The 14,426-nt window shown below is 39.5% G+C and overlaps 1 protein-coding gene across 1 annotated transcript in view; it reads right to left on the bottom strand.

Annotated features, from left to right (window-relative positions):
* CCNB3 (cyclin B3) overlaps positions 1–14,426 on the bottom strand; it is a 55,810-nt gene that overhangs the window by 16,074 nt on the left and 25,310 nt on the right. Inside the window, exons 4-7 of the mRNA XM_067022868.1 lie at positions 13,283–13,380; positions 3,940–7,108; positions 2,975–3,070; positions 1,527–1,619 (exon numbers count right to left, since the gene is read on the bottom strand). Coding sequence (XP_066878969.1) covers positions 1,527–1,619; positions 2,975–3,070; positions 3,940–7,108; positions 13,283–13,380 — 3,456 coding nt within the window. The remainder of the gene's footprint in view (positions 1–1,526; positions 1,620–2,974; positions 3,071–3,939; positions 7,109–13,282; positions 13,381–14,426) is intronic.

Genomic DNA, 14,426 nt, shown 5'->3' on the forward strand with positions numbered 1-14,426 from the left:
CTAGGGGAAGGACAGGAATAAAGATGCAGACGTAGAGAATGGACTTGAGGACACGGGGAAGGGGAAGGGGAAGCTGAGACGACGTGAGAGAGTGGCACTGACATATCTACACTACCAAATGTAAAACAGATAACTAGTGGGAAGCAGCTGCATTACACAGGGAGATCAGCTCGATGCTTTGTGACCACCTAGAGGGGTGGGATAGAGAGGGTGGGAAAGAGACGCAAGAGGGAGGGGATATGGGGATATATGTATACATATAGCTGATTCACTTTGTTATACAGCAGCAACTAACACAACAATGTAAAGCAATTATACTCCAATAAAGATGTTAAAAAAAAAAGAGGGGGATAATAAACGCACACAAATGTTAACACTGTAGGTTGTGGGATCATAAGTAATTATAATTTCTTACTTTGCTATAATTGTGAATTTTGTGCAATAAAAATAATAACAAAAGTTTTAAAAAAAGATTCAGTTCATCGTTCCAACTGGTAGAGATATTTTATGTTATCCATTTATTTCCTATCCCTACTCCCAGTTTCATGCCATCTGTGAATTTGATGAGATGATCTTCTCTGTTCTCATCTATATCACTTATAAAAATATTGATCAGAACAAAGTCCATTGGCAGTCTACTAGAAATCTCTTTCTTGCTTGGTAATGATCAACAATCTTTGTGATCAATTTTACTTATTTAAGGTTTACTCAAATTCTACTCTTATCTAATTTACTATTTTGCATCATTTCCATAAGATGACATTTTCATGCTTTGCTGATGTTCAAATATACCATGTCTACCACATTTCCCTGGTCTGTCACTCCAAAGTTAGCCTGAACCATTACTCTGGTACTTAAAGGATATTAAACTACATTACATTTCCTTCCCAATTATATAGTAAGACTCTGCTGGGCTGATACTATGCCTTATATTTCCTTGCAAACTCCACAGAAATCCTTTCAATTCCATTCATTCAACAACTATTTATCGACACCTACTACGTCCACGTACTATTGTGGGCTATCCTTTGTTAGTATAAAATGATAATTAAGTATTCATAACAATTTTCCCTCAACATCCAACCCTCAACAAACAGCTATCTGCCCTGTTTGGCACTACAATGTCCTTCCTATTACCTATCCCATCCAAAGCTTGAGAGACTTTGCCACTAACCCCTATCCAAATCACAAGATATACTTTTACAGGATTTTGAGAATGATTAAATTGCCATACCATCATTGCCTTTTCTAGAAATATCTCTCCTTCCACTGAGCACTTAAGACACTCTCTGAGTGTCTTATTAATAACATTCTTATAGTACTTAGTATATTCTACTTTGTATTGTTCTTATCTGCCTGCTGTCTTATCTTGTCCCCTAGGTCATAAGCTCCCTGATGGCAGGAATCATGGCTTATTCAGCTCTGTAGACTCAGTAAATTTTTACTACGTTTGGGACCTGGCAATGCTAAATGAATAATTGATAAAGAGAATAGCAGCCCCTTAAGGCAGCAGCTGTCAGACTTACCTGCACCTCCACCAACCAGTCCACGAGAATGGCCCTCATGTCACTGTTGATATCTGTCTGCCTGGTCATATATTTTTTAAGTATGAACTTTTCCTGGCAGCAAGAAGAAAGAAGTGTTAACAAATAAACTCTTCTTATAGTTCAAAAATTGTAACTTGGGAAAAAATATTTGCAACTAATATCTCAGAAAAAAATTGTAACCTAACATAAGTAATTTCCTCAGGGTTCTAAATCATTATTTTCACCTGGTATCAGATAGGGGCAAATCAAAGTATCCTTTTCCAGACAAGTTTCAGTTACCTTAGGAAATGAACACACATGATATTTAAGTGTCAGGGTAGATATAGAGGAGTCCAGGAGGATATGGAATATGGGCAGGAATACACCTATGACTATAGATGAATACCAAAGAGATTCTGCCCCTTCTTTGCAATTCAGTCTAAAGCACAATACCAGGCTGTGTAGAGGAGTCCTTCTCAAACTTTAACATGCATATGTGAAAGATACTTGGGGATCTTTAAAATTCACATTTTAATTTAGAAGGTCTGGGGTGAGGCTAGGTTTCTGCATTTCTTTTTTTAAAATTTAATTTAATTTTTTATATAGCACATTCTTATTAGTTATTGATTTTATACATATTAGTGTATATATGTCAATCCCAATCTCCCATAAGATCCCCAAGTGAAACCAATACTGCTGAGGTAAGGCCCGCACTTTTAGTATAGTAAAATCATCTCTTGCTTCCTCCAAGGTATACTAGAAAAAGTACAGGCTCTGGAGTCAGTTAATCTATTGCTGTGTCTCTAGAGAGAAGATGAGATATGCATCCTTCCTCTTATGCATGGCCTGCTAAAATTCTAGTTAGTAGATAATCTTGGTCCCATCTGTTCCACTGAGAGACAGAAGAAAATTTGGAATTGATGAATATTAGTGGTAAAAGAGACTGGCAGATTTCAAAGGAGAAAGATTTCACCAGGTTGGAGAGAGCTGGAATAAAAGGTCTGGTTTTACATATGATGCCAGAAACTTGCATAGAGAAGGGAAAAATCCATAAGAGCAGTCACTCAGAAAAAGCCCGCTTAACAATTTTTGTGTCTGAGATTACCGCCTCAGCAATTAGAGGCTTATGGTCTCCAAGGTAATTAGACTTTAGTTCATATCCCAGATCTACCACATACTATTTGTGTTGACTGAGCAGTTTCCCCCAACTATGAAAAGCAGATAATAATACCTACCATCATGAAGTTATTGGGAAAATTAAACAAGATAATGTTTATAAATCCCTTAGCACAATGTGTAACTCATAGTATGCTACCAGTAGATGTCAGTTGCTGCTATTATTGTTTTCATCATCATTATCACCTCCCCTTTAAACTTGCATTTGAAGGATGCGTGATGAGAAAATGAGAACTGGAAATCATTGCCCCTCACCCGCACCACCTACAAACCTCTCTCTCCTTCATGTAACTGAAGATATCCTTAGCATATATTGAGTTGAAAAATGGATCACTGTGGTCCTTGTCAATATCCTCCAGTGGGGTTATCTGCTTGGAAATCACCAGAAAGACATATTAAGAGAAAGATTCCAAGAAAAGCTTAGCACACATACATAAAAAATGACTCCTTTCTTCTCACTGTCATCTTCTCCTAAGGTTCCTCAAGCCTTATATGTCCTGGGCCATAACAGAGCACCCCTTGGCCCTGTAATCCTCATACTGTTGGGTAACCAAGAAATGCTTAGTCCTCCTGTACACACCTGCTCTGTCCTAAGAACCAGACACTATTTTTACAGGTAAGCTCAAGATTCTCCAAGAAAGACATTCTTGTCTTACTCTTTCAAATTATGTCACCTGTCTTCTTAGGTCCCTTGTTATGTCTCAGTGCTTTGATCTGGCCCAGTTCATCTTCTTGTTAGCCTTTTCCTCCCTTCTACACCTTTAACCAGGTTGTTCTGCCTACAAGAGGGGTCTTTCTTCTCCTGCTTGCCAAATCTCATCCTGTAGTCCTTCCAATTTACAACTTAAAAACCATCTTTCTTGGAAGATGCATCTGTGAACTTAATCCGCAATTACTAAGAAAGGCAATTTCCTGAAAGAAGTTGTCTAACCGCTACTGAAAAGCGTGTGTGTATATATATATATATATATATATATATATATATATATATATATATATATATGTATGTATTTACACACACACACAGTATTCCAGACCCTTGGGGGTATTCCTGGAATAAATACTTTCTAATTGCTCAGGTACATCACTACGCCAATCACAAAGTCAAGAGATTCTACAAGGCCAACTTGATTTAATACCAATTGCTTAGGAAGGCAAAAAAAAATCTTTGCTAGCAGCCACCTCCATGACAACAAAGAACACTTCATCTAATTTAAGAAGAAAAAAAGCAGAATACCTCCTTCTCTGGTCTCTTGTCCTGAGATGAGAAAGGTTTATTGGAACTGGATTCACAAGTACTGGACTGGCTTATGGTACTGAACTTGCCCACACTGGACATGGTGACAGTGCTGGACAAGCCTATTCTAGAGTCAGGGGCAGTGGTGGACACAGGTGGGCTGGTTTCAACTTGGAGGATGATGAAATCTTTGAGGAAGGTGTCTTCTTTGTGAGTGAGATTCTTTTGCAAGGCCAATGGCTCCTTGGAAGACAAGTCTTTCTCATTGCTGGGCTTCTCCTGCAAGGCCAAGGGCTCCTTCAGGATAGCCTCCTCCTCAATTGTGGGATTCTCCTGCAAGGCCAAGGGCTCCTCGAAGAGGGTCTCTTTCTCACTCGTGGGCTTCTCCTGCAAGGCCAAGGACTCCCTCAAGATGATTTCCTTCTCAATGCTCGGATTCTCCTGCAAGGCCAGGGGCTCCTTCAGGATAGCCTCCTCCTCAATTGCAAGATTCTCCTGCAAGATCAAGGACTCCCTCAGGATGGTCTCCTTTTCAATCCTGGGCTTCTCCTGCAAGGCCTGTGGCTGCTTAATAAGGGACTCCTCTTCACTGATGATGTTTTCTTGCAAGGCCAACTGCTTTTTCAAGAGGAACACCTCCCCCTGAGCAGTGGGCTTCTTCTTTAAAGATAATTGCCCCTCTATGCTCACTGCCACCTCAGTGGAGAGCTCTTCCTTCAGAACCAATGGTTTCTTGAAAAGGAATTCCTCTTCAGTGGTTCTTTTGTCCTGCAAAGCCAACAGTGCCTTCAAGGAGTCCTCTTTGTTATCAGTCTTCTTCTGCAAGGCAAAAGACTTCCTGAAGAGGGACTCATCTTTGTTGGTAGGTTTAACATGCAATGAAAATGGCTCCTGAAAAGGGAACTCCTCCTCAGTGGTAGACCTCTCCTCCAAGGTCAGTGGCTCCTTAATATATGATTCTTCTTCAGTGGTGATATTCTCCTGCAAGGCCAATGGCTTCTTTGAGAGAAGAAGCCACTCTTGCAGAGTGGTGTGTCTCTCTTTCAGTACAGATGGATCCTGGAAGAGGAACTCTTCTTCAGTTGTAGACTTTTTTTTAAAGGGCAACAGCTCCTTAAAGAGTGACTCCTCTTCAGAGGTAGTCTTCTCTATGACTAGTGGCTTCTTTAAAAGGAACGTCTTCCCCTGAGTGATTTGCCTCTTTTTTAAAGATACAGGTGTCTTGGTAAGAATTGCCTCATCAGTTGAAGACTTCTTCCTAAATGACATTGGCTCCATAAAGGAGGAGTCCTTACCTTCACCAATCATATTCTGCAAGTCCAATTGTTCTTGGAAGATAGGCATCATCATTTGAGTGGTACACTTTTTCTTCTTTAAAGATGACTCCTTGGTAGAGACTGCCACATCTGTGGTATGTTTCTTCCTAAATGACACTGGCTCCATAAGAAATTCATCTTCACTGTCTATATTCTCCTGCAATGCCCACAGCTTCTTCAAGAGGTCCACATCCCCCTGAATGGTGTGCTTCTCTTGCAGTGCAGATGGTTTCTTCAAGAGGGACTCCTCCTCAGTGGTAGGCTTTATTTTAAAGGATAATGGCTCCTTAATGAGTGACTTCTCTTCAGAAATGGTCTGCAATACTAGTGGCTTGGTCAAACAGGACATCTTACCCTGACTGGTACACTTCTTCTTTAAAGATAACAGCTTATTAGAGGAGGTTGCCTCCTCAATGGTACACTTCTTGTTAAAAGCCAAAGCATCCTTTAAAAGGGACTCCTCCTCAGTTGGAGTCTTTTGCAAGACCAATGGCTTCTCCAAGATGGACACCTCCTCCTGAGTGGTGTGCTTCTCCTGCAAAGCTGATGGCTCTTGGAAAAGGGACTCCTTAGTGGTGGGCTTCTTCTTAAGGGATAATGGCTCCTTAATGAGTGACTTCTCTTCAGAGGTGGTCTTCTGTAATACTAGTGGCTTCTTAAAGCGGTACCTCTTCCCCCGAGTGGTACGCTTCTTCTTTAAAGGTAATGGCTTTTTGGAAAGGGTTGCATCCTTAGTAGTATGCTTCTTACTCAAGGAAATTGGCTCCATAAGAAATTCATCTTCACCATCGTTTTTCTCCTGCAATGCCCCTGGCTTCTTCAAAAGGGTAACCTCCCCATCAGTGGTGTGCTTCTCTTGCGACACAGATAGCTCCTGGAAGAGGGACTCCCCCTTAGTGGTAGGCTTGTTTTTAAAGGACAATGACTCCTTAATGGGTGCCTTCTCTCCAGAGATGGTCTTCTGCAATATTAATGGCTTCTTAAAGTGGGCTATCTTCCCCTGAGTAGTGCACTTCTTCTTTAAAGATAATGGCCTTGTGGTGAGGGTTGTCTCTGCTGTGGTAGGTTGTTTCTTAAAAGCCAATGGTTCCTTAAAGACAGAATCCTCTTCAGTGTCGATCTTCTCCTGCAAGGCCAATGATTTCTTCAAGATGGACACCTCTCGTTCAGTGGTGTGCTTCTTTGGCAATGCAGATGGCTCCTGGAAAAGGCACTCCTTTTCAGTGGTAGGCTTTCTTTCAAAAGACAACAGCTCCTTAGCGAGTGACTTCTCTTCAGAGGTGACCTTCTGCAATACTAGTGGCTTCTTCATATAGGACATCTTCCCCTGAGTGGTACACTTTTTCTTTAAAGATAACAGCTTCTTGGTGGGGGTCGCCTCCTCAGTTTTAGGCTTCTTCCTAAAGTTCATGGGCTCCATAAAGAAAGAATCCTCTTCAACACTGATGTCCTGCAAGGCCAACTCCTCCCTCGTGCAGGACTGCTTCCCCTGATGTGTGCACATACTCTTTAAAGATAATGTACTCTTGTTGATGGCTGCCTTCTCAGTTTTATGCTTCTTCGCAAAAGTCATTGGCTCTACAACATCACTGTCAGTCTCCTCCTGCAAGGATAGTGGCTTCTCTAAGAGGGACACCTCCCCCTGATTTGTGCTCTTCTTTAATGACCTCTTGATGAGGACTGTATCCTCAGTAGTGGGTTCCTCCTTTAAAATGAATGGCTTTTTGAAAAGAGATGCCTCCTCAGCAGTGGGTGTCTTGGAGCTGGTAGATATCTCCAGAATGAGCGGTTTGTCTATAATATTTGGTACCATGGTGGTTGAGACTACTACTGGTGAGAGTTCCAGTTTATACCTATAAAGGAAACAAAGTTTGGGTAAGAAGAATGTAGTTCCTAGAATCCTCACCTACCATCTTGTTTTGTCACTCTACTTACTAAATGTATGGAAGTGGAAAGGGCTTCAACCCCAAGAGACAGACTAGAGGGTAAAAATCAACGGGTACCATAGTAAATCAACTAAGTAGCACACGGTATAGTTTCTATGACCTAGGTCCCCATACTCTTCTAAAAAATTTCCCCTGAAATCCATGTTATTTATGCTTTCTCACATATGATTTATTAACTTTATTTATATACAAAGGCTTTTATTATAATACTTACCACATTGTATGAGTGATTGGCTTATATATGTTTCCCTCACTAGCTGCATTTGTCTTTGTCTATCAGCACCAGGCATCTGATAAAATTCAGGTTGAAATTAATATTGTTTGAAGGCTTATGAGAGAGAATTATAAGAGAGAGGCTTATAAAAGGCTTATAAGAGAAAGTTGGGCTGGTACTTAATGTTCATGGTATCTAACCATATTCCTTTCACTCTAGGCTATTCACAAGATGCTTTCCTAGTGGAGATAATAACAAAGACCAAAATAAACATTTGTTCACATGTGTCAGATGCAAAGCTTTGTTTTGAATAGGACTGCATATCCAATCAGAGTGACTAACCTGGTGTGACCAAATCTCTGGATGACTAGAAATCAGAATAAGAAAAGGGAGAGAATTAAATGTAAATATGATCAGTCTGAACAAGAGTAAGTACCTTCAAAAGACTAGATATTATATGATTCCTTTTATATGAAACATCCAGAGGAGACATATCCATAGAGGTATATCCATAACAGAAAATAGGTTGGTGGTTGCCTGAAGCTGGGAAGGGGTAGGGAAGAGGGAAGAAAGGGACTGGGAAAGAGAAGGGACTATAGGTATGAGTTTCTTTGGGGGGTGCTGAAAAAGTTCTAAAATTAGATGGTGGTGATGGCTATACAAATCTATAAATATATATATTTTTAAATTACTGAATTGTTAAAAAAATGAAAAGGAAGTTCCTCAAAAGGTTCCATCTGACCAGATAGGTTCCAGGTCCCTCCTGATGAGAACTTTTAGAAGTAGTCTTCAGATAGTCTAGTTATGATAGAGCATGCATTCTGAATCTAGACTGCCTGGATCCTCCATTTACTGGCTGGGTGACCTTGGGCAAGATAATGCTCTATGCTTCACTTTTTTCACCTGTAAAATGAGGGTCATAATATTACCTCCTCTATAGAATTATTGTAAAGATTTGAGTAATTGATATGCATCCAAACACTTAAAACAAATCATTGTTAGAACAATTACATGCCAATGAATCAGATAATTTAGACAAAATGTACAAATTCTTAGGGAGATACAAACTACCAAAACAGACTCAAAAACAGAAAATCTGAACAGAGCTATAACAAGTAAAGACACTGAATTAATAATCAAAAACTACCCACAAAGAAAAATCTAAGCCCAGATGGCTTCACTGATGAATTCTACCAAACATTTAAAGAAGAACTAATACCAACATTTCATGAACTCACGAAGAGGTAAGAATAGTTCCCAAGTCATTCTATGAGGCCAATATTAGTCTGATACCAAAAACAAAGACATCAGAAGAAAACTCAAGTCTGATATATCTTATGAACACAGATGCAAAAATCCTCCACAAAATACTAGCAAACCAAATCCAGCAGTATATAAAAGGATTATACACTGTGACCAACTAGGATTTATCCCAGGAATGCAAAATTAGTTTAACATCTGAAAATCAATTCATGTTATCACACCATATTAATGGAATAAAAACAAAAGCTACATGACCATCTCAATAGATCTAGAAAACTCATTTGACAAAATTCAATACCTTTTCATGATAAAAGCACTCAAAAAACTAGGACTAGAAAGGAGATTCCTTAACTATGAAAGAACATCTATGAAATACCCAAAGCTAATGTCATAGCTAATTATAAAAGACTGATGCTTTCCCCCTAAGATCAAGGAGAACACAAGGATGTCCAACTCTCTTTTTGTGGGGTGGAGGATTTGTCATGTAGTAGTGAATAACTAATATAGCATTGTTGATGCTTTAGAACTGAGCCCCTCTGTTCTTTGAATAAAGTACAAACTCTTTGCCATGGTCCATAAGGCCCTGGTGATCTTGCTCCTGCCTGCCCCTCCAAATCAAGCTCTTAAAAAACACTGGTAGGGGCTTCCCTGGTGGCACAGTGGTTGAGAGTCCGCCTGCCGATGCAGGGGACACGGGTTCGTGCCCCGGTCCAGGAAGATCCCACATGCCTGGGAGCAGCTGGGCCTATGAGCCATGGCCACTGAGCCTGCGTGTCCGGAGCCTGTGTTCCGCAACGGGAGAGGCCACAACAGTGAGAGGCCCGCGTACTGCAAAAAAAAAAAAAAAAAAAAAAAAACCAAAAAACAAAACAAAACAAAAAAACACTAGTATAGGAAGTAGGTATTTAGTGTCTATGATGTCCAAAGCTTGGGGTGATCAGAGTAGGCTTCCTCAATAGAGTGACCAACTGTCCTTGTTTGTCTAGGACTGAGAGGGTTCCTCGGATGCAAGACTTTCAATGTTAAAACTGGGAAAGTCCTAGGAAAACCAGAATAAGTCAGTCATTCAACTCTTGGATGGTAAGAATGTTCAACTCTGAACACTTCTATTCAACACAGTACTAAAGGTTCTAGCCATGGCAATTAGGCAAGAAAATAAAATAAAAGGGATCCAGATTGGAAAGGAAGAAGTAAAACTACTTATATTAGCAGATGACATAGTCTTATACATAGAAAATCCTAAGGAACCCACACACAAATACTATTAGAACTAATATACAAGTTCAGCAAAGTTCTATGATTCAAGATCAATATACAGAAATCATATGCATTTCTATATCCTTGGGATGAACATGAAAATGAAATTATGAAAATAATTCCATTTACAACAGAATCAAGAAGAATAAAATGCTTAGGAATAAATTTAACAAAAGAAGTGACGGCTTCCCTGGTGGCGCAGTGGTTGAGAATCTGCCTGCCAATGCAGAGGACACGGGTTCGAGCCCTGGTCTGGGAAGATCCCACATGCCACGGAGCAACTAGGCCCGTGAGCCACACTACTGAGCCTGCATGTCTGGAGCTTGTGCTCTGCAACAAGAGAGTCTGTGACAGTGAGAGGCCCGTGCACTGTGATGAAGAGTGGCCCCCACTCACCACAACTAGAGAAAGCCCTCGCACAGAAATGAAGACCCAACACAGCCAAAAATAAATAATTAATTAATTTTAAAAAGAAGGGTGAGAAATTTATACTCTGAAAAGTACAAAAAAAATGTTAAAAGAAATTAAAGATCTAAATAAATGAAAAGACATTCCATGTTCCTGGATTGGAAGACTTAGTATTAAGATGGTAATGCTCCCCAAACTGATTTACAGGTTCAAGGCAACTTCTATAAGAATCCCAGCTGGCTTATTAGTAGAAATTGACAAGCTGATTCTAAAATTTATATGGAATTGCAGGGAACCCAGAAGAGCCACAACAATCTTGAAATAGAGGAACAAAGTTGGAGGAGTCACACTTCCCAATTTCAGAACACACTACAGAACAACAATAAAGATAGCATAGTACTGGCATAATGAAAGACATGTAGGTCAATGGAATAAAATTAAGAGTTCAGAAATAAACACATTTACAGTCAGCTGATTTTCAACAAGGGTGCCAAGACAATTAAGTGGAGAAAGATTAGTCTTTTCAATAAATGGTGCCAAGGCAACTGGATATCTATCAGTACATGCAAAACAATGAAGTTAGACCCCTAACATACACCAACAATAAAAGTTAACTCAAAATGGATCAACAATCTAAGTTAAGAGCTAAAACTTTAAAACGAAAAAAATCTTCAAAGTAAATGTTCATAACCTTGGATTTGGCAATGGTTTCTTAGATTACGATACCAAAAGCATAAGCAACAAAAGAAAAAATTAATTGGATTTCAATACAATTAAAACATTTATGCCTCAAGGAACACCAAGAAGAAAATGAAAAGACCTACAGAATGGAGGAAAACTACTTGCTAATCATATATCTGATCAGGGACTTGTATCTAAACTATATAAAGAATTCTTACAACTCAATAATAAAAAGATCAATAACAAAATATTTTAAATCAGCAAAGGATCTGAATAGACATTCCTCCAAAGAAGATATGCAAGTGGCCAATAAGCACATGAAAGATTCCCAAATCATTAGTCATCAGAGAACTGCAAATCTAAACCACAATGAGTTACCATCCCACACTCACTAGAATGGCCATTAAAAAAACAAAAAACAAACAAACAAAAAACCCAGAAAATGGCAAGGATGTGGAAAATGCAAAACCCTCGTCCACTGCTGGTAGGAATATAAGATAGTGCAACCACTATGGAATACAGTTTGGCAGTTCCTCAATGAATTCAACATAGAATTACCATATGACACAGCAATTACATTTCTAGTTACATATGCAAAAGAATTAAAAACAGGTGTTCAAACAAAAACTTGTACACAGGTGTTCACAGCAGCACTATTCACAATAACCAAAAGGCGGACACAATTCAAACGTTCATCAACTGATGAATGGATAGACAAAATATGGTACATCCATACAATGGAATATTATTTGGCAATAAAAGAGGATGAAGTGCTGATACCTGCTACAACATGGATGAACCCTTAAACATCATGCTGAGTGAAAGAAGCCAGATACAAAAGACACATTGTACAATGGAATTGTACAATTCCATTTCTGGGAAACGTCCAGTATGGATAAATCTATAGAGACAGAAAGTAGACTAGTAGTTGCCTACAGATGGGGAGGACTGAGAGGTGGTAGCTAAAGGTAGAGTTCCTTTTGGGGTTGATGAAAACATCCTAAAATTCACTGTGGTAATGGCTGCATAACTCTGTGAATATACTAAAAAACACTGAATTGTACATTTTAAGAAGGTGAATTGTGTATGTGAATTATATCTTAATAAAGCTGTTACCAAAAAAAAAACCACTTAGTATAATGTGTGAGTACAGTGAACTCTCAATAGATGTTAGCTATTAGCTCTAGCACTATTATTAGGGTCCATTTCACTGAACTCTGAATGAGGACAAGAATGTGTATGGCATTTTGTGAGGATTTCCCTGCTAAAGTCAGAATGGTGAAAGAAATTCAAAAGAAAACACAGGGAATTAAGGTCAAAATACACATGCAAATCCCAGGAATTTCATTTCAGCAAGAAACTGAGTAGGGCTAAATGCTAATCTTCTGGTATGATTTCTTTCTGCTGGGTAATTAGCAAAGTGTCCTGTGGACCTGGCATGTTAATTTTTGGAGTTCCCCAAACTTTTCCCCTTACCATTTGGAACCCATGCTTAGGCAGGTTATAGCTATCTAGCTGATCTATTGTATTCTTCCAGAAAGAAGTAATTCCCACTGGAATGAGTATATAAACAGGTCTCACTCCACTTTCTAACTCTTCTTCTAATAGAAGTTTTCCTAGGAGTAAATCCTTTTCCCTATCCTAGATGAGAATACTCCTATCTACTTGCAGAACCTGTGATCAGTTCCCTATAACAGCTGGAAAACACACATTTTTGGTCTAAGGAGATAATAATTTCTCTACAGTAACAAGGAACAAACCTCCCCCTAAGGGTTCTAATGGGATAAGCAGACTGGCAAGCTATCAGCCAGCTGCTGAGAATCCCCCTGAAAAGTTAAGTTGCCTTCACACTCTCAACCACAGAGTAGCTCAGTCAAGGACTGAAGTACTAAAATAGAGAAAAGATGAGCACAAGAACTTTTCGCAAATTTCTCAATGACAACAGCTCTTTCAATATGCACACATCATGTGGGTGGGTGACAGAGGGGGAGAGGGAGAGGGAGGGAGGGAGGGAGAGGGGCAGAGAGAGAGAGAGAGAGAGAGAGAGAGAGAGAGAGAGAGAGAGAGAGAGAAAGATTGGGGGTGGTGGTGAGATGAGGCCTATAATTCTTCAGCAATTTAGTCCATCTAAGCACCCAGAGTTAATGTAGTACTCACCACTGTAGCTCACTAAAAATGTTCTCAATGGGGACAAAAGGATGTCACACCCTCTCCTTTACCATATAAAACAATGCCATCTGAGTGCCCTCAGTACTCACCCACGAGCAGGTGTGTTCCTGTTTATCTTCTTGGAAACATCTTTAACAAACTCATTACTGGCTTCCTTCTTGGGCTTGGCAGGTTGACTTTGAGAAGCCTGCAAGAAAAAAAAAAAGGTGGGGGGGCTGGTCTGGAGGAGGAAGCAAGGAAATGGAGAGAGAGAAAAAAAAAAAAACCTCAAATTACCCAATAGGTGGTTCTCATAGGAAGGTCCTGACACACATCCACACCCTGGACACCTTGTTTGGGTGTTCCCAGGAACACTGATCAAAACGTCTTACAACCAGTATGGTACTGGTGCCAACTAGTCATGATGGAAGCTAGCAGTACAGTAGTCCTGGTGCATATTAGCTAAATAGCAGCCCGAAGTGATTTCAAGATACATATGATGTAGTTCTGATCTCCAATGTCAGGCATACTGGCTGGCAAATTCTCAAAAAGATGTTTTGTAAACATCACATTCCATTTTGCCCCCATAAGATGTTCAGAGGGGGGAAAAGGCAATATAACTGGCTTTGCTGCCTGAGTATACCAAGATCAACTAGCTTTTCAGGATAGACCTCTAATACAACACTACCTGTGATACATCTATTCCATCTCACTGAGGAGATATTTATTTAACACGGGGCTCTGGGGAGCTCCACCAGAAATTCTAATCATGACTAATTCTATTAAACAGTAAAAAAGATCATGGGACTGTGAATAATGTCAGTAAAAATAATCTTAAAGGTTATGCCTTTAAAATGAAACAAAGTAAATCTATTATATTCCAAATAAATACCATAACCACACTGAAGGACAAAAGAAAGAAAACAGAAGGAAATACAAGATAATAAACAACTAATCCAAGTAAACACAGACTATATACCCTCACCATATACATCCTCAGTCAGGATGCGTTTGTGGGATGGTGGAGAATATTGCAAATAAATCTGGAACTCTTTTTAGTAGGTGTGTTTATTATGGTGGTGTGGGAGAAGTAATTCTGAAACTCTTTTAGATGTATTATAGTATTGAGTAAATGTGTTGATCTTGGGAACCATGGTTCTCATTGTAGAGAAGGAATATATAAACACGGATTGAGGAATAAAAGAATGAACCCTGTACGTTTTGGAATGGGAGCTGTGTGGACTCATGATTTCT

The sequence above is a fragment of the Kogia breviceps genome, chromosome X (genome assembly GCF_026419965.1).
Source record: "Kogia breviceps isolate mKogBre1 chromosome X, mKogBre1 haplotype 1, whole genome shotgun sequence".
Lineage (NCBI taxonomy): Eukaryota > Metazoa > Chordata > Mammalia > Artiodactyla > Physeteridae > Kogia > Kogia breviceps.